The following is a 23,171-nucleotide window of genomic DNA, read 5'->3' as shown; positions in this document are numbered from 1 at the left end:
GTCTGTCTGGCGGACGCCAGACGCGCTGCGCTGCTTGCTAGTGGAAGACGCGAAAGTGATGCCATGTCACGTGATGAGCACCATCTTCAGGCATGTAATTATTTCCCTCTATCAACAACGCTATTGTTATTGGGAGTAGTCATTAAGTGGATGAGCTAAGTTAATTATTGCCATTCGTATCTGGGCCTCTGGTTTATATGGCCTTACCCACAACCTTCGTGGGAGTGTCCATATTTATATATTATGGGACCTTGACTACCATCCTACACACCCAACCAGGATATATGTAGGCAGTGTTAATCGCTCGAATACGAGATTTTATTTCTTCTTCCAAGAACAGTTCTTATCCAACATTAGCCTCCATCATCCTCTTCTTTGGATTCCTTGGCAGCTGTTCCTGTCTGCGTCTCTCCTCTGGACTGATATCATCGATATTCGTCCCAGTTCCACCGGTGTGATTCTCTTCTTCCTTCTCATCCTTCTTCTCATGCCCGGCAGTCGCGACGGCCAATATTTCCTCCTCCAGGCCAGTAATGTGTTCCCATTCAATCCCAGCCTCCGTCAGCATCCGACACCCCTGGGACTCCCCGACAAACGTGCCAGGCTCCTTAACGCCGAAATAGACCTTGTCGATACCCCTGTACTTCCCACCCTGCCTTGTCTGGATGATCCGTTGCACGCAGGGCGCATTCCCAGAGAGCCGCCGCCCGCACGGCTCCATCGTCACGTACAAGAGCACCTTGCGAGCCGGATCATCCGAAGGGAGGACCTCGCCGACGCGCTCCTCCGGGATGCCGTGCACGGCGGCATAGTTGGATAGACAGCACTGCTCCGCGTGCGTGTTGCCCGCTAGCTCGAGCGTGTACCCCGTTGACAGCACGGTGTCGTCGTCTGTAGGACCCGGCTCGTCGCGACGGAGGACCAGCATCGCGCCCANNNNCGGAAATTGGACGGCCGTGGAGGAGATTTCTCTGCTAGGGAGAGACATTGGCGGATGTAGCTGAGGTGGGAGGTAGCGGGGGTGGGGTCTGCGGACTGCGCTGCAATTGTGGTCATTTTTCAGAAATCAATCAATTTGATCAATTTATGGCAATTATCTCGGAGGCGGGGTTAGCTAGCTTCCTGTAGAGATTTCATTGCCTTGTAGTTCGTTTGGTTGAGATGTGTTCGAGTATTTAAATCTCATAGGTATCGGTATCGATGCACGGAAGTGGAGCCGGAGCTATGACATACCTAATCTGGCTGACATATTGGCTGCTTCACAAGTCGCGTTCCGGCGCGTCACACGTTTCAAGTGACTGCGGCCAGTGAAGAATAACAACAACTCCTATATTAATTATCAACCGGTGAAGACAGACAATACTGTTTCTCACTCTTGCGTCGCAGTCAAATTCCTTTTGTTTCCGAATTCTTTCATCTCACATACTAATAGTACACGTCTTCCAACATCTTCCCGCTATGCCTTCACGAGACGAGGATCTCGCGGATGAACCCCCCTCCGCGATCAATCCTTACGAGGTGTTGGGGGTCGATGAGAAAGCCACTGCAGAACAAATCAAAACTGCTTATCGGAAGAAAGCTTTGAAACACCATCCAGGTAGGCATGCCTTCTACCCTACTCCAGACTATACACCGCGCATCGATCCCGCGCATCGAGATTCTCCGTGTTAACTTCTTCCAGACAAGGCACCGCCTGAAGCCAAAGATGAGGCCAATCAGAAATTCCAGGAGATCGCCTTCGCCTACGCCATTCTGTCAGACGAGCGACGACGGCGACGCTACGACCTGACCGGCAACACGTCCGAGTCGCTCGACCTCGAAGACGACTTTAACTGGATGGAGTTCTACCGGGAGCAGTTCTCGAGCATGGTAGACCGCAGCGCAATCGAAAAGATCAAGAAGGAGTACCAGGGATCCGACGAAGAGCGGCGCGACTTGCTCGCTGCGTTTGAGAAATACAAAGGGGATCTGGACAAGGTCTACGAGGTGGTCATGCTCAGCAACGTGCTGGATGACGACGAGCGGTTCCGCGCTATCATCGACAAGGCCATTGCTGACGGCGAGGTCAAGGGCTGGAAGAACTACACGGAGGAGTCGGAAGCGAAGCGACAGCGGAGGCTGAAACGGGCTCAGGAGGAGGCCAAGGAGGCGGAGGAGCTGGCCAAGGAGCTTGACGAGAAGGAAAAAACCGCCGGAGGAGCAAAAGGCAGAAAAAAGAAGGCGTCCAAGGCAGATGACAATGAACTGGCGGCGCTGATCCAGCAGCGACAAAAGGCCCGAGCAGCCAACTTCTTCGACGAGCTGGAAGCAAAGTACGCGCAGCCAAAGAAGGGTTCCAGCAAGGGTAAAAAGCGAGGTCCGGAAGATGAGCCTCCCGAAGAGGCCTTTGAGGCTGTCGCTGCCCGGAAGGCCAACAAAGGGAAAGACAATAAAAGCACTGGGCGGAAGACAAAGCGGGCAAAAGCGTAGCTGTGAGGTTGACTTCACAGCACATATGTACTCCGTACACTCCGTACTTTTTTTGCATGCCAGCACTGACGTGGGGATTTGGATTTGATATTTAATTCTTCGTGATGTGACCTGCTGCAAGTTCAAACTTCTGGAGGGATTAATAATAATATTCTGGGCAACACACAGGATTACATATGGAGAACCACAGGAGTCTGGTCTGGGATCTGGTCGGTCAGGACGTGAACAAAGGAGTTGGGATGTGCATTAGATAGATACCTCAGTACAGTACAACACATTAGTCCTAATGCATGTTTTGATGGTACTGTCTCCGTACATTACTTGCTTGTCTCTAAAAGTCGGATAAATATGCATTTCTGCAAATACAGTACTGTAGATTCATTGGTACAGTTGGCTTATGTAGCAGCTGCTGTGCATATCCATAGATATTGTTGAGCTTCCTGGTTGCTATCATCTTCCATTACTCTTCATGCACGACGTGCCCACTGCTCTAAAAAGAGAAAAAGAGAAGAAAAAAAAATAGGGACTAACCCTAACCATGGAATGAATCCTATAACATATTATAAGGCCAGATTCAAAACAAGAGATACAGTACAAGGATTATTATATATATATGAGGAAGCTTAATTATTTAATTGACTATAATTCGCTATAAACTGCTATATATATATTGGCGGTTGGATTCCATGTGAATTCTATAGGATGAAAAAAAATCAGTGTTATGTCTTGCAAGTCGTCAAACTATCATCATATCCAAGTCCTGCAGACTAGTCAGATTACTTCATCCTAGAAGCAATATCCCTGACCACATATATCTGCCCATACAGATCCGTCACGTCAATAAACACCTGCAGCGCCTTCCACGTCGACGGGGCCACTTCCTGCACCAGCTTCTGCGCCGCCAGCTCGAGGCATTCGCGCTCGTAGTTTGCGATTCGGACGAGCTGGCCGCGGATTCTGTCCTCTGAAAGAGAGTCGTCTTGATTGCCATCTTGATTGCCATCTTCATGGAATTCAGGAAAATTGACGCTGTTCAGATTCTCTTCCGCGCGGTCCCGCGCTATCGAGCCGTAATCGTTGTATTGCCGACACATGCTGGCCAGATGGCGGCAGAGATCCTGAGCAAGATATTTCTGGACTGCGCCGTGGAAACAATCTTTCCCGGACGGCGCGATCAGGCAGCTGAAAAGCTCGAATGAATAGGGGCAACTGGTTTGATCGGCGGAGGTGGTGCGGACCCAGTTGAAGTAGGTATCAGTAACTGCCAGGTTGGAGAAGATCTTCGTGACTGTTCCATCTTGATGAGCGGAAGAATTCGACTGAGCAAAGAGTCTCGCGTTGTCCTCGGCCTGCTTGACGTGGGCAAGAAGATTCGCGCAGAGTTCCTGTTTGATGCGCCGGCGTGTCACGGGAGAGGAGCTGGAGACCTTGGGATGGCTCAACACGCGGTTGATGAACCGGGATAAAGTCGTCTTCACATCAAGCAGAAGCTCGTCTTGTGAGCTGCCATTTGTTGACATCCCGTTCTGACTGTGCGGAAGACTTCCATTCTCTGCTTCTTCACTGAACAGCTGACGAATTACTCCTCTGACAGGGCCAAACCTCCCTTTCAACTTCTCTCCAACCACAGTCTCGACATACTCGTCCACCTGAAAGTTCAACATGGAGATAATCATCATCTCCCAGATGACATCTGTCGACAGGCCAAAGCCGGCGTTGTTGTTGTTGCACAGCGTCCACGTAAACGGGATATATTCGAGGTATTTATCCTCGCTCATGTCTTTCCGTGGGAAGATATCGAGGCGCATCTGACGAAGAGCAGGTGCGAAGAGATATCCCTCGATGATCGACGCGCGGAGTCTCCAGCCTGATTCAGCAGAAAAGATGGGCAGTTTTGAGAAAAACTGGGCAAATTTGTCGACAGCTCCGGTTTCGATTATGCGCAGACTTGTCACCTTTTCTCCCCAGGCATATTCACCGGATAGTCTCAGCGCAGCCAGGCAATACACTTCCGACAAGATCCTGGATCCATAGCTGACCTTCTCGATCCAGACATATTCCGGCTCGGTCCAACGCGCGTGACGAGTCTCGAGGAAGCTACACCCTCGATTGATGGCGTCCTGCACTATTGTCTCGAGTGCTCTCGCCCACGGCAACGAGCTTAGCAATTTCAATGTCAATACAGCATAGGCGGTGATCTCGATCGAGTGCTTATTTTGTTTCCATGCCCCCTGCTCCGATTGAGCGCTCAGAGTCCGCACCAGGACCTGGAACGTCACAATCGGGATGCGGTTGACGAGATCTACTGGGAGATCTAACAGAGCGTCATTCTCCCATAGCTTAAGCAGCAGTGTCAGAACGTCTGCGAGCAGCATCATCGAGTGTTGATCTTCTAGGTTCTATCCTGTTATCAGACACGATTCTCTTGGGGTAAGGGGCTATACTCACCCATTTGTCATTCACTTTGCCAACGTACCAGTTGTGGCAGAGGAAGCCAGCCGCTTTGATGATTTGGAGAAGATGGCGAGATGGGCTCTCTGAACGAAGCAGGGCTTTCAGCACATTGCAGTTTGCGCTGAACGATTCATTCCTCTCGTCTCGGTACGTCATGAAGTGAGTTGGCGTTTCAAACACCGCGATCATTCGCTCGCAACTCGTCGGTCGCCCAAGGAGACTCAGCGAGAGTATCGTCTTCGCAGTATCATCGGCATCGGGGAGCATTCCCGGAGCTGAGGTCGTCAGCCTCTATTACAGTTGCAGAGGTTCAGCTGGAGAAGGCTGACACACCGAAACCGATCACTCCGTCATAAGCTCGCAATTGCTCTTCCAGGAAGTCTGCAATCTTCCCCAAATTCCCCCTTCCGAGAATATTGGTCGTAAAACCGGACTCGACGAGCGTCGAGATGGCCTGCTGCCGATTAGAAGATGGCTACTTTGGAATGGCCATTCATACCCATGTGATTTCAAACACGGGAGTCGGAAAAGCACTGGGCACAGCGCCATGTCCAGCAGAAGCAACCGCCCGCAGATATGCCTCCGCCTGATGATCCCAGGTAGAGCAATTCATCAGATAGGCGGCGGTGGATGAAGGAGAGCCCATCATCGCCCCGTTGCGGAGGTGGTGACTGATCTTGTCAAAGTCGACCTTTCCGATGAAGGCCTCCAGGGAGTGCAGCAATGTTGTCTCCTGGGAGGAATACAAAATGGAAGGGGAAAAGCCTGCTAATTTCTGCTGATTGATAGCGACGAGGGCCTTGGAACCCGGAAACTGGAACTCCAACCCTTCCCTCCGCAAGCATTCCAAGAGGGCAGGAACCAGGATCTCAAAGCCAACATGCAGCGTCGACTGGACATCCCAGCGCTGCAATTTCCGTTGCAAAAAGTCCCGACCTCGTTCTATCCTCTCTTGTGTATCGCTAACGGCTGGACACCCTCCGATCGAAGGGCTCTTTTCATGCTTCAACAGCGCTAGCAGCGCGGCCATCGTATGCAGAATGCCGTCGACTTCGGAACTCTGCGCACCGAAGCCCCCTTCGGAGGATTGGTTAACCAGCAGGAATTGGAAGCATTCTGGAAAGAGCCAGTGGCTGTCTTTGCAGACCATCGCCAACCACGCGGTATCATAGACTGCGGGAGTCATGGAGCTGATGCCATACGGCGTGTCCAAAGACGCCGTCAGGTGGTCGACAAGTGACCTCGCCTTATCGGTTAGAGGCTGCATTTCGACGGTCAAACCAGCTGAAACTCGACCTCATTCAAAGAAACTCCTGGATATCGGGTGGCAGGTGGACAATTGGACAATACCGGTAATATGAAATGGACGGGATGTTTGGAGCAGTCTTTTGGGACGACAGTCTGCAAACCTACAGCGATTTCTTTATATCTGTGGCCAATGCTTCTTCCATAGCACCTGGCAGTGTCAAGAAACGGTGACATGATAAAGACCCTCTTCCAGCCGACCAGACGACCGACCAGGGTAGATACGCGACAGCTGACAGGGGAAGACCGGTAGTTTGCGAGCAATCCATGCACAGGTTAGCTGGACTGGTCTGATTTTACTGCGCAATTCGTATAGGTAATAATCCTATGCGTAGTTAATTATACTTGATCTGTGATGGTGGTTGTGATAATGCAGGTGCCTCGTTCAGCCCCGAGAGCCCGCACAGGATTAGTGATAGCCGTTGATCGACGGAGTACTCCATACAGTACGGAGCAGTGCATCGAAAGAGAGCACACGCTAGGAAGATGACTTGTCCGGAGTAATGGCATCCTATGTAATTTATATTTGATTAATTAGTGTAGGTGTCTATCCAGCAATCTCCAACAGCCACTAATAGTTTTTAGGGCAGCTCCCCTGATACAGTACCTGTTCAAAGAGCCAGGTATTGTCGACACAATTATTTCGTCTCTCTCTTCTAGCCAATACCCATGTCTGAAAGCTGTCTCAACCAATATAATATACTCAGCCAATGAAGTCCCCAGAGCAAGCACTACTGTAGTGTAACCTTTGGGTCTGACTCTCTAGTACAACCCCAACATTATTCCTTATTACCGAGTCATGCAATTTTCATTATGGAATTATTTTTAAGCTGAACATAGTGAAAATACAGGCAAATCTCAACCCGCTAGGTAATAAACTGGTACTATTAATGTATTGTAAAAATACTGAATTAAACAGTAAATACATTCCTAAATAGGAAAATCAGTTTCTAGGTTATGAAATTCTTTTTATTTTATTAAAAAAATACTCCAAAATAGGCAAGGAACAAGTCACAATGATTTAATTTCAGCCCTGCGGCACAGCGTTAGTGCGTTGGCCTGGGTTGGATACCTAACAGCAATAATAACAGCTGCTGCTGCACATTGCAACACTTCTTTCTAAGCTTTCATCTCATCAGCTTCTCGACACGATGGCGCTGCTTTCCATCTTTGCAGCGTTCTTAGGCACTGTCCTTGCGGTAGGCTTCTCTAACTACCTAGACACCAGACAAGGCTGACCAGGCTACTGCAGTATCTTCTCACGCAGGTTGTCTACAACCTCTATTTCCACCCGCTTGCCCGCTTCCCCGGTCCTCCACTATGGTGCGCTCTGCGGTTGCCATTTCTGAAGACGATGCTCAGCGGCAAATTGCCGTACGCAGTCAAGGCCTACCACGATAAATATGGGCCTGTCGTCCGCGTCGCGCCAGACGAGCTGTCGTTTAACGACGCTGCCGCATGGAGAGACATCTATCTCAAGCGGACCCTTGATCGGCCTCCGCAGTGGGGCACCAAACCCCCCGGAATCGAGGCCCACAACTTTATCAGCGCCCCGGCGGGGATCCACGCGCGGCTACGACGAGCCTTCAATCCTGCCTTCTCCGAGAAGGCCGTCCGTGGATACGAGCTCACCGTCACGCGGTTTATTGACAAGCTGATCTCCCGACTGAGATCGTTGGCTGCAGAGAATGCAGCTGGCGAGACAACCGTCGACGTGATCCAATGGCTCAACTTTGCCTTTTTCGACATCATCATGGACCTCGGCTGGGGCAGCCACTTCAACTGCCTCGAGCGCGCCCAGTACAATCTCTGGCTCGCCTTTGTCATGTCGCTCAAGGAGAAGCTTATCGCGGCTGCCATCGCCTACTATCCGGCCATCAACGTGCTGATGCCGTATCTGATCCCGCCTGCTGCCAAGAAGCAGATCGATGAGGTGTTTGGCGTCTGCAGCGAGAAGGTCCGTGAGCGTCTGTCGAGCAAAGAAACCGGTCGTAAAGACGTGTTTGCGTCGGTGCTCGACGACCCCGAGCACAGGAATGTCACCCTCGCCGAGATGGACCAGGCCTCGATGGTTATCATTGCCGCCGGCAGCGAGACGCTGACCACGACGCTGGTGGGCACGCTCGACTACCTGATGCGCAGCCCCAGCAAGTATGACCGGCTTGTTCAAGAGGTACGCTCCTCCTTCGCCAGCGAGGCCGACATCACGGGCCAGACGACCCGCTCGCTGCCGTACTTGAACGCCGTGCTCAAGGAAGGACTACGCATGGCACCCGCTGTACCTGATGGTCTGCGCCGGCAGGTGCCGGCAGGCGGTCTCCTTGTTGCGGGTGTGTCTGTTCCAGAGAAGACGTCCGTATCGTCCGGATGCTGGATCCAGTTCATGAACCCGGAGAACTTCTCCAATCCCACCGAGTTCGTGCCCGAGCGGTGGCTCGAGGGTGAGCACACCACTGAGACAGCAAACAGAGAGGCCTTTCACCCGTTTGGCCTGGGGGCACGGGGCTGTCTCGGCCAAACGCTGGCATGGCTCGAGATGCGGCTGACGCTGGCGAAGCTGCTGTGGAACTTTGACATCAGCGTGCCGCAAGGGAAGAGCCTGCCTGTGTGGGCGGAGCAGGACATCTTCTGGTTCTGGGACAAGAAGCCGCTGGAACTGACGCTGCGACGGAAGTAGTTGGAAGTTACTTGAAGGATGAAGTTTGAGAGGACTGGTGCTATTCTGTGTCATTTAATGGGGACATGTCAAGATGAAGTTTACTCAGTGACTCGGCATACGTGTGCTACTCTACTATCTAATTCAAAACCGTACAGCCTACAAGTCTCCAGGCCCATGAACATCCTTCACATCCATCAGAGCCAGCGCCTTCTTCACACTCGGCCGCGCCAGCATCGTCTCCTGCCAGCGCTTCCACGCTGGAAACGCGTCCGGATCCCACTCCTCCAGACGCCTGCTCATAAAAACAGGGATCATAGCATTCCACGGCGCAAAGCTCAGGTCCGCGTAGGTACACTTCCCGCCAACGAGCCACTCGCGCTGACTCAGCTGCGACTCCAGCACGGCCAAAGTGCGCTTCATCTCAGCGATGTACCGGCCCTGCGCGCTCGGTAGGGGCTCCGGGTGGAAGAGCAGGAACCAGGCGGCCTGGCCCCAGTAGGGGCCCTGGCCCGTGGCTTGGAAGTGCTGCCACTGCGTCGCGAGATGCGTGTCGGGCGCGCTGGCGGGGCTGATGCGGTGCGAAGTGTCGTACTGCGAGACGAGGTATGTGACGATGGCGCCGGATTCCCAGAGCGTGAGGTTCGTGTTGGGGTCGTAGATGGCTGGGTGCGTTAGCAGGTATATACGAGCGCTTGCCCAGAATATTCCAGGGAATGGACTCCTACCAGGAACTCTCCCATTAGGATTAATATCCGTGAAAGGCGGCTTCTTCAGCTTGTCCAGCTCGACGAACTCGCCCTTGTACGGCAGGCCAAGCTCCTCAAGGATGATAATGACCTTGCAGAGGGAGTCAGCATGTTTGACAATTTGATACAGTAATGCGAGATGGATGATGACTGCAGGCTCACCTTAGCCGGATTCGGCACGCTGGGCCGCCAGTAGACGGTGATGGGCTGGAGACTGCTCCTGTCAGCCATAGTACTTTTGAAAACGGTTCGCCTTGAATTGAATTGAATTGAATTGAATTAAATCCCGAGGATTGCTATCAGACATACAGCGGCACGGCAGCATGTTAGATGATATTAAAATAGCGCCTTGAGTCTTGACAGACAGCCTTCGCATTTGCAGCCGTGCATACATGCATGCATGCATTGTCATTGTCATTGTCACATGTTGTTAGCTGATCTTGGATACTGTATGTACACCCCTGTCGATTTAGCTAGCTGTCTTCTACAGTATATTTTGTGTTTTGTTATGTTATGTTTTGTTTTGAGATGGTAAAGTAAGTGGTACAGTACAGGGAGAATATCATGAGAATATTGATTAAAAAAAAAGAAAAAAAAATAAACCTCCTCTCTAGAAAGAAAGGCCCTGTCAAAGTAAAAATTCTCCTTAAACCAAGCACCTATATATACAGTGCATAGCACCTAATACTAACAATATTGATAAATAAAGGGCTTTATCTATAATAAGATCTCACTAGAAATAAAGTAAAGGCCTTATAAGAAAGACCTGCTTATTGCATAAAGCTCCTATTATTAAGTTTACAGTAGGCCTTCGTATCAAGTTTGTAGTTAGCTCTATTATAGACTATAGGGGCGCTATAAGGAGCTTCTTTATAGGGGATGTCATAGGGTAGATAACTTTATAAGGCTTCATGGGAGTTTTCCAGTGAGCCTTATAGCTATACGGTTGTATTTTATGGGCGGTCTTAATCTGATGCGTTCTTGCTTTACAGTTAGTTTCTTAGAGGTTAGGGTTAGGTGTTATATTTATCGACCCTTCCTAGACAAAACAGAGGAGTTCTATCAGCATTCTATTCCTTTCTATTACTCCGTACTTACCATCTCAAAACATACAACAACGACGATCAACACTACAGAGCATATACAAGGGTATGCATCCAAGAAATTCTAGCACCGGAGGAGTCTACTAATCCGAGCAATTACATGCATAGGCGCATCGTATTGCTTACGATCAATTCAGTTGATAGGCATATCTCCTCTAGGGTTCTAGCATCCATGTCAGTGAGTGATCTGGGCAGATAGTCCAACGCTATGACAGGACATGATATGACATGATTTGATCCGGAAGGTAACCCCGCATTGGCATGGGCATGGTTCTGTCTCGCAGAGTAGATACAACGCTGCACGGTGAATTGCTTAGGGTTAATGACGATCCCGCCATCCGGCTCTCCACAAGTCTAATGCAAGGACGGAGCTGAACTTCCCTGCCCTGTTATCCTTGATGTATGTACGGTATATATATTGCGTGAGCTGAGCTGAGCTTTTCGTACTCGTATCTGCACAGTGGGGGGTCCCTGTAGGAACTAAATTAAATTAATAGGCAACCTAAATGAGCCAGCGCCAAAATCCCTTCGAATTACTTGCATACATAGAGGAGATTAGATTAAATTAATTATTAGAAAGAATTCTCCGTAGTATATACAGAGTATACGGAGTAATAAGGGTACTATATAGTATGCATATACAGTACATCATATATTGTATAGAAGGAGAGGGTTATGCAGAAGGTTATTTATTATTGGCTTTAATACTCGTCAAGAAAATTCTGCCTTTACCTATACTATCCGGTATCGATCTATCTACCTAGCTATGTTACTGTACTACTGTATAAAGGGGGCATACTAACAGTACCTCGTTAGATTTGATTCGATTCAATTCTANCATAGAAGTATAAATCATTGTACAGTACTATATTGAACTATAGCCTAACTAACCACCATAATTAATATCTAGATATTTTACAGCGTTCAATAAAAATTGGTGTTTTTTTTTGGTTCATTATCAGTTTAGCCTGAAGGGGCTACGGTATTTGAATCCTATATATAATGTATGGAGTATATTGTGTTGCTTTAATAAATAGCAATAAGAGTATTTAATACTACAGATTTTTAATTAAATCCAGTTGAGGTAATTCAGGAAATTAATGATTATATATAGGCTAAATTTCCCTATTCTATTTCGCTTAATTAATTGTTTATATTCCTATATTTATTATCTTTAATTTAAGGATAATATCCTCTCCCGTCATCCTCCTATCAAGTATGACTGTATACCCATATCGGCAATGCATTGTGACACCATCCAACGGCAGTGCCCATTTGCCTGGCCATCATTTGCCGCACTCGCACTGCTATTGCTAAACACGAGGTCTTCCAGGGAGTCAGGATCACGTGCTGGCTGTAATTAATTAATTAATTAATTAGGTGTAACCCCCAAGAAAGTGATGATCACGCACGCAAGGCTCTAACTAGGTAGGTAACAGCCAGCCAGCCACCTGCAACGCAATACAACGCAACTGGCTCTCCCTCCGCCATTCTATACTGGTGCTGGTGCTCCCGCCTGTAGCGCCTGATGTCAACCTGATATCCGCTTGTAAAGTCAAGTCTCCAGTCTCCAGTCTCCATGTGGCTCTTTTAGCTCTTCTTCTCACGAGGATTCGATTCTGATTCTGATTTTCAGTCTATGTACATGTATGTACTCCCCGTGACGGACTGACAGACAGCATGGCCGACGAGCCCATCAACCCTCCGCCAGGCAGCTTGCCCTTTCCCGGCGCTGGGCCTCCGCCTCCAGGCGTGATCCCCAACCTCGTCAATCCGCCCACGATCGGACACAAAGTCGAAGCAGCAGGGTGGGCGCTGTGGACTGTTGCGTTGTTTGTCGTCAGCTTGCGCACGTATGCGAGTGCTCGGCAGGGTAAGGGTCGGTTGGGGTGGGATAATGTTTTGATTATTGTCGCGTTGGTAAGTAAACTGGGTTTTCTACAATGACGGACTGCGTAGGTTGATAGGGATATACACAGATATTGGCCCTCTCGAGAATCATCATCTTGACCGTCGAGGTTGAGGTCTATGGCATGGGGAGGCATATCTGGGACTTGCCGATAGCGTGGACATCGAAGCACCGCTCAGTAAGTTACCACCGAATACATATAGGCATTGCGTCCGGCCTCTCATCTCTGCAGCTGCTATACATCGCCGACATGATCTACCTCATCGCCATGATGTGCGCCAAGCTCTCCATCCTGCTCATCTACCTCCGCCTCTTCGGCGTCTACAACGCCTTCCGCTTCGTCGCGTGGGGAATGATGGCCGTCATCGTCGTCTACAGCTGGACCGTCTTTTTCGTCTACGCCTTCTCGTGCAACCCCGTCTACTGGGCGTGGCACGTCACGCTCGACGAGGCGTGGAATGCGAGGCATTGCATCAATTTCCTCCCGCTCAACACCGCCATGGGGGCCGTCAACATCGCGACGGATGTCGTCCTCTTGATGCTTCCGTTGCGGATGGTGTGGAAGGTGCAGATGAGAACGGCCCAGAAATTAGGTCTGACTCTGGTATTTGGCACTGGTCTTTTGTCAGTAGCCGTCCTGAGTCGACAGGAATAACGTGACTTGCTGACGTGAATACTGTAGCACCGTTGCAGCCGCCTGCGTTCGCGAATACTTTGTCGTCTCGACGGAGAAGAATTCCGACCAGTCGTACACTGAGGTCCCGGAGGCACTGTGGCTGTACGATCCTTTTTCACTTGCTAACATCACCTCGACAGAGACATCCGCTGACATCTGCTGACAGCACCATCGAGCTCATGGTCGGTATCGTGGCTGCCTCCCTCCCAGCCATTGGCCCCTTGTACCAGCACATCATCCGCGACAGCCGACTCGCAACCTCGATCCGCAACCTGATCTCCCGCGTGTCGAGCATCGCCAGTCGCTCGTCGCAGCGCAGTCCACGCCGCATTCCCTCCGCTGAAGGTCGCGCAGCCGACTCAGAGCACTGGGGCTTCTCAGCCGGAAGTACCAGCGACGTCGGGCTTGCTGAGATGGGCAGGTCTGAGCATCTCAGAGAGATTACGGTGCAACATGCTTTTCAGATATCCGAAGAACCACGGGAGGACAGCGCGAAACAGTAATCTTGGTAACGAGCAGGGTGGATAAGACTGTGTTGTGTCTCTGTTCTTCGACTTTGTCGTTACTAATATGCCTCGCACGTCATGTGCATACGAGTCGTCCAATGTATAATAGAGGTAAGCGTATATATCAACCTGTGTCATTGTACTTGTAACAACAGTCTTAATATGTGACTCTACTGAACGAGTCTCGCATCAGAGCTGGTTTAACATTACACATTAAAACGGACCTGCTCCTCTACCGGCCTCTCCCTTATCAAAAGCTCTCCGTCAGGGTTGGGAAAGATGAATTCGTACGCATGCAGGCTCCGTGGCCGGCTCTGCCCCTCCCGCAGCTTAAAGTCATAGTTCATGATCAGACTGGCGAGGATGCTCTTGATCTCCAGCGTGGCAAAGAACCGCCCAGGACAAGCGTGCTTGCCATATCCAAAATTCAGCTTGTTCGGCTCGGCTGTGGCAAACTGGTGCAAATGGCCCTCGCCGGGACGCTGCCGCATCCTCTCGTAGCGGAATGGGTTAAACACGTCCGGCTCCGGCGTCACGTCGGGATCGTTCTGGATTTTGTTGACCGCCATGGCAATGTGCGCGCCCTTGGGGAGTACCGTCCCGTCGGAGAGAATGGCCGTCTGCTCCATAATGCGGTGATAGGCGAGGATGCTGGGCGGGTTGAACCGCTGACTCTCACGCAGGAAGCTGTCGAGCTTGCGGAGCTTGCCGTACGAAGCCTTGGTCCACCCGCCAGGCTCGCTTGCGACGGCTCGGATTTCCTCGCGGATAGGTTCGAAGTACTCCGGGTGGGCAGCGAGGTCATACAGCACATGGACCGCGTTCATCTGTGACGTATGAATGCTGGCGAGAGAGATGACCGTCTCGAGGTGGGCAAGGTAGGCCGGGTCCTGCTCATTCTCGTTCGCAGCCTCAAGAATCCACTGCAGGAGGTCAGGCACATTGGTCAACTTTTCACCACGGGCCAGAATCTCCTGGTGACGCTTGATCTCTGGAATGAGCAGCTTCTGAGCCCGGCGTATGTAGCCGAGTAACTTCCAGCGAGTCGGCAGAAGGGGGGCAACAACAGGGTGAAGCCACGTGGGAAAGACCCTCAACGCTAGTAGAGTAATAAAGACTGCGCAAGTTTCAGTTAGCGAACAACCAGCGAGAGAAGGAGAAGGTACCATTCTCGGTGAATTGGGTTGATATCTCAAGCCACTCCTCATTGCGACAGATGGACAGGCCAACAAAGACGCGGGCGCTGATGCGGGCCACCATGTGTAGGATGACATGGTATGGTTTTATTGAGACCCATTTGTCTGTAGATTGTCAGCACAACTTTATCGTCAGTTGTTGGCAACAGACCTCTGCATTCTGGCAAGTCCCGAGACACTGCGTAGGACAGCTCGTCCTGTATCGGCGCAACCAGGGAGGCAAGGTTCGGCGTGAGCTTTGTCTGAATCGAGCGAAAGTGCAAGTCACCCCGGAGAATTAGATTCATCATGGTGTATTTGCCCAGCAAGTTGTGTGCATGAGCGGCCGTCGGGTTGGCAACGCTGGCCGGCAGAGCTCGAATCTCCTCGACATATTTGTTGGACACAATGATCATGTCGGCATCGTTCCGAGCGAAGCGAAAGATCCCATCCTTGAACTGCACGCGACAGTAAGTTTTTGTCAGATGGAGCACCGCGAAAGGCTGTCTACCTTGGCATAGCCTTCATCAAGAACAGAGGCCAGATCTCTGAAGACGCGGTAGTTCGCTACGACACGCGGCTCGAAACCTGACTTGACTCCCATCAAGGGAGCTCTGCTAGAGTCCCAGTGCAGATCGATCACAGAGAGGAGGTAGCCAGCCAATACAAAGACGGCAACACAGGCCGCGGTAGAAGCAAAGGGTGACTTGACGAGATAATCATTGAGCTTGACGATATAATCTTCGAGGGCTGGAGAGTATTCTTTCACCAGGCTGATCATAGTAGAGGGTGCAGACGCAGTGGAACCGTTCATGGTGCTGAGAACACTGAACATTCAGTGGCCAGTTCAGAGAAATCATGATTGTCGAGCACGGAGTAGGTACTGCATTTAAACGTGCAGCTGTCTAGCCATCATAAGCAACTATAATACTGTACGTAGCGAGTCGTAACATAGTCAATAGTGTTGGTTAGAACGCAAGGCTGAACGCAAAAGCCACTACTGTATCTGCCGGACAAGTCTTCGTATCTATGCAGATACCCATGCAGCCAAATGTCACATGGCGCGCCGATCTAGAGTCCGTCATGCCAGTTATATATCAAGCGGCGGAGGAATGTCCATTTCGGGCGAGGATAACCCGGTAGACGCCATGGTAATGTAATTGTGGTATTGTTTGCTCCTAAAGTTGACCATCAGTCGGTCTCATGCACTAAAAGAGTAAGGGCAGACGTATGCAGTCTGGTCAAGCAGTGAGGAGCAAAGAACACTGTGCCGGACCCCACGCTTGCTTGCCGATAGTATTGATCATCTCTTCCCGAATCGTTTCTGTCATGGACTCAACGGACTCAACGCTAGGTGGTTGATTCGAGACCGTTCTGGACTCGTGCTGGGAGACAGAGTCAGCAAAGCGTAATCACATTAAGCTCTCTTTGTCAGAACATACCTATCTGCTAGCTGCCTGATCTTGTCGGCATGTCTAGGATGCTGATGGGGGCGATGAACTGTTCCTTTATCGAGACATCACTGACTTGTTCCCAAACAGGAAAAACTAACCCAAAAGCGTAATTCCCTGGGGAGGAAGGAGCATACGACCCTATATTCTGCAAGAGCAATCATATACCTACTCTGCAACAGACAGGTCACTGAAGTTCCCAATTTTGGGGCACTTTTTCTCTTTAAACTAGACCGTTAATCTAGGCAGTACGTTGACTGTTCGGAAACTATTGCCATATCTGAACGGCTTTCAAGAACCTGGTATCCTCAATTACGGTGCCATTTCTTACGCCATGCTCATTTTCAGTTGAAGTACGCATAGATTTCCACTTCTGACAACAATGAGATCAGACTCCCTACAATGAATTGATGCTCATGAATGCGCAGTCAGTCGTCTTTCCTCTACTGAAGTATTATTAATAAGAATGAAGGTGGAGAACACAACGCAATTTCGATGGGATAAAAGGAAAACGGCATGTCATGTCATTATTCTATTGCAGACAATAAAATGAACGATAATTATTACTGGCATGATCATCCTGGTTAAAGCTGATGACCAACAGGAAAGATGCTGATGCTAACTAACTAATAGAGAGAGGGCAAAACAAGATCTTAGTAAAGAGGGCTAATAGTCTAATTAATCCATCCCTTTTGTACAGTACAGTACAGTTATAAACGCTGAGAATAAGAATAAAGATAAGGCAGGATATGCTAGTGAAAGAGACAGTATCTATCTATATAGTCTGCTATTCTTAGGTGCCTACTAGGCAGCCGGCCCATGCCGGTTCGGAATGCGGTAGGACCATGGTATGCTCGCTCCCTACCATAGATCTACCATGGAAATACGTATATTTTGGGTTTACGGTAGATTTACTTACAGTAGGCCTATAGTATATTTTATGCAAATGTTTCCTATAAGATGGAAAAATATATACTACTAACACTAAGAACGTTTAGGGCTGGAACTAAATTAGTCATGGACTGCACCATCAATCCATTTCTATTCTTGCTGCCTGTTTCTTACTCTTCCTATCCATCCAACTCATATAGAACTCTTATTACAAATTAATTCACAATGTCTGAAAAACTACCCACAATCGTCATCATGGGGACCATCTCCCATCCACCATTTCCCTTGCGAACCCCACTCAAAAGCCCTTCCTTTTGACTCTCACCCTCCGTCTGGTCGACTCTGCAGAACCCCCTCACGCTGTGGACGCCTGACAGTTTCCTCCGATCCCCCCAGGACTCACACAGCGATTTCCATCTCATCCATGCCGCTACCGGCAGCATTGTCACAAAACCGGTAGTCCGCGCCTTGCGGGCGGTTGGTTTCGTATCAATCCCGACACTAACCTACTAACCCTCTATCCGGATACCCCTGTCACTGTCACGGTGCAGGGTGGAAGTGACGGCGAGAGAGAGCGATGTTTGTATGCGACATCACTGTCTCAGCTAAAAGCCGGGGAGAAGTACATCATCAGCCTGGATGGCTCTCCTGCTGCTTGGTGGTGGGCGTGGGGGGACCGAGAGCAGATTGTGCGCGAAAGGGTGTCATGGTTGAACCGGTGGTCGGGCAGGAGGACTTTTATTGGAGAGTTGCGAAACTTTTTCTATTTAGAGGTGAAGATTGAGAATGGAGGGGCCGGAGATACGTGTGGAAAGCTGAGAGCACAGCTCTTGCAGTTTATTTCATGTTATTTTGGGTTGAATTGTCTGGAACAACCTCATTAATCTTGTTCTTATGCCTGCCATTTGGGTGCTGCTATCCTATATGGATACATGATCAATGGTACCGCTGCAGTGTCAAAACCCACTGACATCTACCCCATGATGCTCGACGAGGAATATCTCGATGTTGACGCCGGTTTCGCGGCCTTGATCAGCGGAATCCGTTTGCTTTGGCGAACGATACCAGAACAAGATGGACTTTAAAGCCATTGTTCACCTGATGAACCCAATATTGCCGGGCTTGACTGGCAGCAAGATGAGCAGCTTGGACCCCAAGTCAAGATCGATCTCGTCAATGACCCGGCGACAATACGCAAGAAGGTCGCAAAGGCCTACTGTGCCCCCGGTCTCACCAGGGGAATGGCGTCTTGATCCAGCGTGTGCTCTTCCTCTACTCCGCGCTGCAGTCTCCCGATAGAACGCCATCCTTCAGTGTCGTCTTAACGGACCAGACCAAATCCACCGTTCACGTCTTTTCCTGAGGTTGTGTCTGCCTGTGAATCCGACTCCCTCACTCCGGACCCGTCGAGACTCGTAGGTTATACCTTATCTAGGTATGATGGATGGTGTCTGTCTGTCTGTCTGCCCTATCCCATTGATAGTTGATTGATTGATTTATGGGGAAAGTGTTGGTTCCCGTTGCCCACTTTTCTTTGCCTCGAAAGTTAATAACCTTCGAGAAGAACCAACAATCCAACGATCATGATGAATGGACAGACTTCTGAACTGAGCTGAGGAATGGGATTGAATCGCAAGGAATTGCAGTGCATTGCATTGCATTATCACTGGACCACCGCTCCATCCTCCGATCTCCTCAAACTCGGAATCGAATTCCGGCGTATTATCTCTCCCTCCCACGCCAGCAGCCCCGTCAACGAGAAAGCGAACAGGGTGAAAAAAGCCATCATGCCAAACACCCACCCCGGCCTCACGCGCGCCTCCCACGGGTCAATGAAGAACGGGATCGCAATGCCCAGAATCAGGGGGAATAAGTTCGGCACGGTAGTGACCTCCGCAGCATGGCCTGTGAAGCACTCAGCCACGTAGTTGATCGTCATCGGCACGAGGGCGATCTCGCAGAAGTTGATGAGGAAGATCGCCAGCGCTAGAACCATATAGTGCAGATGGTATCGGAACCCTGCTCCGAAGAGACCCAGTGCAATCGGCAATATCACCGCCGGAGGGACGAGCAACGGATACAGCCGGTATTCCGGCTTCCATAGACCGCCGCGGTAGCGACGACAGAACCACAGCGAAACGCGGTCATTACAGAGCATACCGTAACCCTTGGCGGTAAAGACACCGATCCACTGCGCAAAGGTGAAGCAGGAGACTTGCATCGGACTGAAGCCGTACCCGCCCTCTTTCTCTGGCGTCTGCAAGAAGACGGACAGCAAGGTGCTGACTCCTACCGCGTAGCTGAACGCGATCAAGAGGAAGGTACCCACCAGGAGGGTCAGATCGCGATGAGAAACGCCACAAAGGGCGAGTTTCTGCCGCTGTTATTTCGTGGCGCAACTCTCGTACCAGGGAGAAAGGTGGCCACCCGATCCATGAGCCGTGTTCGAGGCAAGTCTTCCATCCCGGCAGAAGGACGTCTCCTCGAGGAAGACAAAGACAAGGATGGCGATCAGCCCTTCGAAGCCTACCGTCCAGAACTAGACGGGCCATGGAGCCGATTCCACGATGAATCCGGCCCGACCTGCGAGCCGAAAAGCGTGCACAACGTGTAGCATGCAAATGCTTTGCCGCGCTGGTGCAGGAAGAACATGTCCAGCAACCATGCCCGCGCCGATGGTAGACGCTAGAGACCCGAACGTTGCCCCCGAGCCACCGGGAGATCACAAAGACGACGTACTCTGTAGTCGTCCCTCCCTGTCGTCCGGGCTGACCAGATGCCGCAGACAAGGGTCCCTGCGGGCCCCAGAAAATGCATGAGCTTCGCCCAATCCGTTGGGAGAGGGCTGTCCAGAGAAACGGGCCGGTTGCCAGCCCCGCGCTACCGCAGATACCTGAACGCGGGTAAGCAGGATGAAATAAATTAATAAATACGGCTGGCTGATGGAGCTTACCGAGTAGGATACCTCGACGGGCGTCCTCTGGTACACAGCCGCCTGGGCAAACAACCCAAACTAGTTAGCAAGTGCCTGCACAACGCCAATAAATGCCACTACAGACACAATTGTCAGAAGGAGGATTTTCTTTGCCATGCTCCAGTTCAGCGGATCGTTTGGGGCATCGCTGGGTTGGGTCACGAGCACCATGCCGGACGCTGACCGTTTCACCGTGCTGCTGCAGCATGTTTCGTCGGCTGGCTCCATGAGAAGTCAGCTGAACATGAAGAGGAAGGCTATTGGCTAGAATGTACTGTATATTAGCAAGAAAAAGAGCGGCTGAAGGGAAATGTTCTTTTTGCAATTTTTTTTTAAAAAAAAGGAGAGAGAGATAAAGAGAGAAGGGGAGACTAACAAATTGAATGACGACTGCTTCGCCCGTCTTCTCCGCTCAATCAATACAACTCTTCCACAAGGTTAATCTTCTACGCTCGTTCAGCCTTCCCTGTCTCCAGCTGCACCTGCAGAAGGTTGTGCATGTGCATGTTATGTATGTATCGAGTCCGGAGTCTCCGTATGGAGCAGTGGTAGCAAGGACTGGCAGGCTGAGAGAAAGGCCAGGCCAGATAGTGATCATTAAATTGCACGCTGCTTGGTGGCTTCGAAACCAGCGAGTGAGGATGATGCAAGGCATGTTGTGTTGTGCCGGTTCCATGTGCAACCCTAGCCTGCTAAGTCCCCATAAATGGAGCATTCAGGTAATGACATGGATCGTCATGATCGACCTGCAGTCAGAGTAGGACCAAAGTCAGCACCACAGTGATAATTAATACTCGTTTCGTTCTTCTTGAACTTCACGAGTACCTACATACCTGGTCCTTTTTAACCTTCAAGCCATGGCATAAATGTCGTTGGCAAGGCGGATTCTTCCAGGCTCCATCACCAAGGGTTGATAATAATCTCTTAGCTGTGACGACAGCGACCATCACCAAACCTCCAGGTAGGAATGGAACGGAACGGCCGTTAGATCGGATCGACCCTGCTGATAATCCAGCTAGAATCCAGACAGTGGTCGGTCTCTGAAGGTGCTAATTGTTGGTTGTGGATTGGGTAGGAGCCTTGAGATGTCCGTAATCATTCACTCGTCGTACTGATGCATCAAAGGAGCTGTTGTGCGCCATTGCGTGTTTGAGGGAGGGCCTGGAGGTCCAGATTGTCGAGAAAGCACAGGGGCTGGGGGAAGTACGTGCAGGAACTTTGAATAGGCCTTTTCATGAGGTTAAGGTATGCTAGGTTGGCGCCGGTATTCAGGTCCCCCCAAATGCTGTCCGCGTGTTGGACCATTACGGCCTCATCCCGAAGCTCCTCAACGCCGGAGCCATCAAGGTCGGCGAGCACAGCCTTCTGCGATATTTCGATGGACGACCGATCGCGACGCGGCCGGGCGACGAATGGCTGAGAAAATATTTCGGCCACAGCTGGTAGTACGTGATGACAGTCAAGGATGGTCTGTGCAGCTGACGGTACCAGTGTGATCCATCGCGTGGACTACCATAAAGTCCTCCTGGAAGAGGCCAGGAGACTGGGGGCCGTCATCCAGTTGGACTCGGAGGTGACAGCCGTGGATTTTGACCAGACCGCCGTGGTTCTTGCTTCTCAGGAAAGGATTCATGCAGACGTGATCATCGGAGCAGACGGTACGTTCCCTGTCTGTCCTCCTGCGATCCGACTGACAGACACAGGCATAAGATTGGTTGTTCGCGACCACGTCCTGGGCTATCATCGCCCTCCTGTCGAGACCGGGGATCTGGCCTACCGCGCAACCATCCCCAGAAGCTGGGTGGAAGCGCTGGACCCGTTCCTGCAGGACTCGGCCCTCCGTGCGTGGATCGGTCCGCGCCAGCATGCCATTCTGTATCCGGTTCGAAACAAAACTGTATTCAATCTGGTCCTCTCGTTGGTCTCCCCCGTCTCTCTTCTAGGCGGAGCTGATGAGTTTGGCTAGTTGTCCTGATGATTTGCCGTCGGACGTTGCGACTGCTGCAGGGAACATCGACGAGATGAGGGCGCTGTTTACAGGATGGGACCCGAGGCACGTGCTATAGATCCCGATCAGCCATGTCCTTGAACTGCAGGACCTAGCTAACGCCATTATTTTTCCAGATTAACCGCCCTGATAGCGCAAGTCGACAACGTCTTGAAGTGGAAAATATGCTACATGGACGAGCTGGACACTTGGTGCAAGGTGAGGCTGCCGATAGTAAACTTCTGCTCTGCTGACAACGACTCAGGGACCCGTCGCCCTTCTGGGAGACGCCTGTCATCCGACCCTTCCTTATCAAGCCCAGGGCGCTGCGATGGCGGTCGAAGACGGTGCCGCATTGGGTGTTCCTGCTGGGCAGGTTGTCCAAGAGCCCTGCCGTCAAGTTGGCTGATCGCGCGTCCTATATCCCCAGAGTATTGAAACTATACGAGTCGCTGCGCAAGAAGCGGACGACGGTCAATGTCCAAGGCGCAATCCAGAACCGAGAGCTGTACCATATTGCCGATGGGCCGGAGTGCGATGCGCGCAATGAGGCGTTTGCCAAGGTCGACTGGTATGACCCTGTTAGCAAGTTCCAGTGGGGATGGGGGAATCTGCGATATCTGCAGGAGCTCATGGGGTTTGATACTATTGCCGATGCTGCTCGGCAGTTTGACGAGGTTTTCCAGGATATACCTACCTAGGTAAACAGAATGTTGTTATTTCTAGTCGTGCTTTAGCAGTACTTCCCTATACTTCCAGCCGTAACCTAGCCTTAAAATGATAGGTTATAAGTCCAGATTTGCTATCATTTATCGCCCTAGAGTAGTATACCCAAATCCTCCCTACTGTCATATCTCTAGCCTAGC

General features: G+C 50.8%; 7 protein-coding genes across 7 annotated transcripts; 4 read left to right on the top strand and 3 right to left on the bottom strand.

Moving 5' to 3' along the window:
- Positions 1-1,458: 1,458 nt before the first annotated feature.
- On the top strand, positions 1,459-2,469 carry VTN77DRAFT_5625 (uncharacterized protein; the record flags this gene model as incomplete). The annotated part of the gene is made up of 2 exons (XM_069421814.1): positions 1,459-1,597; positions 1,682-2,469. The coding sequence occupies 2 exons, from the start codon at positions 1,459-1,461 to the stop codon at positions 2,467-2,469; spliced, it is 927 nt and encodes a 308-aa protein (XP_069276857.1).
- A 776-nt stretch (positions 2,470-3,245) lies between these two features.
- VTN77DRAFT_5624 (uncharacterized protein) lies at positions 3,246-6,190 on the bottom strand (the record flags this gene model as incomplete). Its single annotated transcript, XM_069421813.1, has 4 exons — positions 3,246-4,868; positions 4,918-5,198; positions 5,257-5,377; positions 5,423-6,190. 4 exons carry the CDS (start codon positions 6,188-6,190, stop codon positions 3,246-3,248), a joined length of 2,793 nt encoding a protein of 930 aa, XP_069276856.1.
- A 1,189-nt stretch (positions 6,191-7,379) lies between these two features.
- On the top strand, positions 7,380-8,905 carry VTN77DRAFT_5623 (uncharacterized protein; the record flags this gene model as incomplete). Its single annotated transcript, XM_069421812.1, has 2 exons — positions 7,380-7,427; positions 7,481-8,905. The coding sequence occupies 2 exons, from the start codon at positions 7,380-7,382 to the stop codon at positions 8,903-8,905; spliced, it is 1,473 nt and encodes a 490-aa protein (XP_069276855.1).
- A 3,511-nt stretch (positions 8,906-12,416) lies between these two features.
- Positions 12,417-13,824, top strand: VTN77DRAFT_5622 (uncharacterized protein; the record flags this gene model as incomplete). The annotated part of the gene is made up of 5 exons (XM_069421811.1): positions 12,417-12,656; positions 12,716-12,823; positions 12,878-13,269; positions 13,328-13,423; positions 13,488-13,824. 5 exons carry the CDS (start codon positions 12,417-12,419, stop codon positions 13,822-13,824), a joined length of 1,173 nt encoding a protein of 390 aa, XP_069276854.1.
- A 209-nt stretch (positions 13,825-14,033) lies between these two features.
- VTN77DRAFT_5621 (uncharacterized protein) lies at positions 14,034-15,816 on the bottom strand (the record flags this gene model as incomplete). The annotated part of the gene is made up of 4 exons (XM_069421810.1): positions 14,034-14,944; positions 14,994-15,128; positions 15,175-15,460; positions 15,514-15,816. 4 exons carry the CDS (start codon positions 15,814-15,816, stop codon positions 14,034-14,036), a joined length of 1,635 nt encoding a protein of 544 aa, XP_069276853.1.
- Positions 15,817-19,007: 3,191 nt separating this feature from the next.
- On the bottom strand, positions 19,008-19,565 carry VTN77DRAFT_5620 (uncharacterized protein; the record flags this gene model as incomplete). The annotated part of the gene is made up of 1 exon (XM_069421809.1): positions 19,008-19,565. One exon carries the CDS (start codon positions 19,563-19,565, stop codon positions 19,008-19,010), a length of 558 nt encoding a protein of 185 aa, XP_069276852.1.
- Positions 19,566-21,783: 2,218 nt separating this feature from the next.
- VTN77DRAFT_5619 (uncharacterized protein) lies at positions 21,784-22,284 on the top strand (the record flags this gene model as incomplete). Its single annotated transcript, XM_069421807.1, has 1 exon — positions 21,784-22,284. One exon carries the CDS (start codon positions 21,784-21,786, stop codon positions 22,282-22,284), a length of 501 nt encoding a protein of 166 aa, XP_069276851.1.
- Positions 22,285-23,171: the final 887 nt, after the last annotated feature.

The sequence above is a fragment of the Rasamsonia byssochlamydoides genome, assembly GCF_041956645.1.
Source record: "Rasamsonia byssochlamydoides strain NRRL 3658 unplaced genomic scaffold VTN77scaffold_40, whole genome shotgun sequence".
Classification (NCBI taxonomy): Eukaryota; Fungi; Ascomycota; class Eurotiomycetes; order Eurotiales; family Trichocomaceae; genus Rasamsonia; species Rasamsonia byssochlamydoides.
This window is presented reverse-complemented; position numbering and strand designations above follow the sequence as displayed.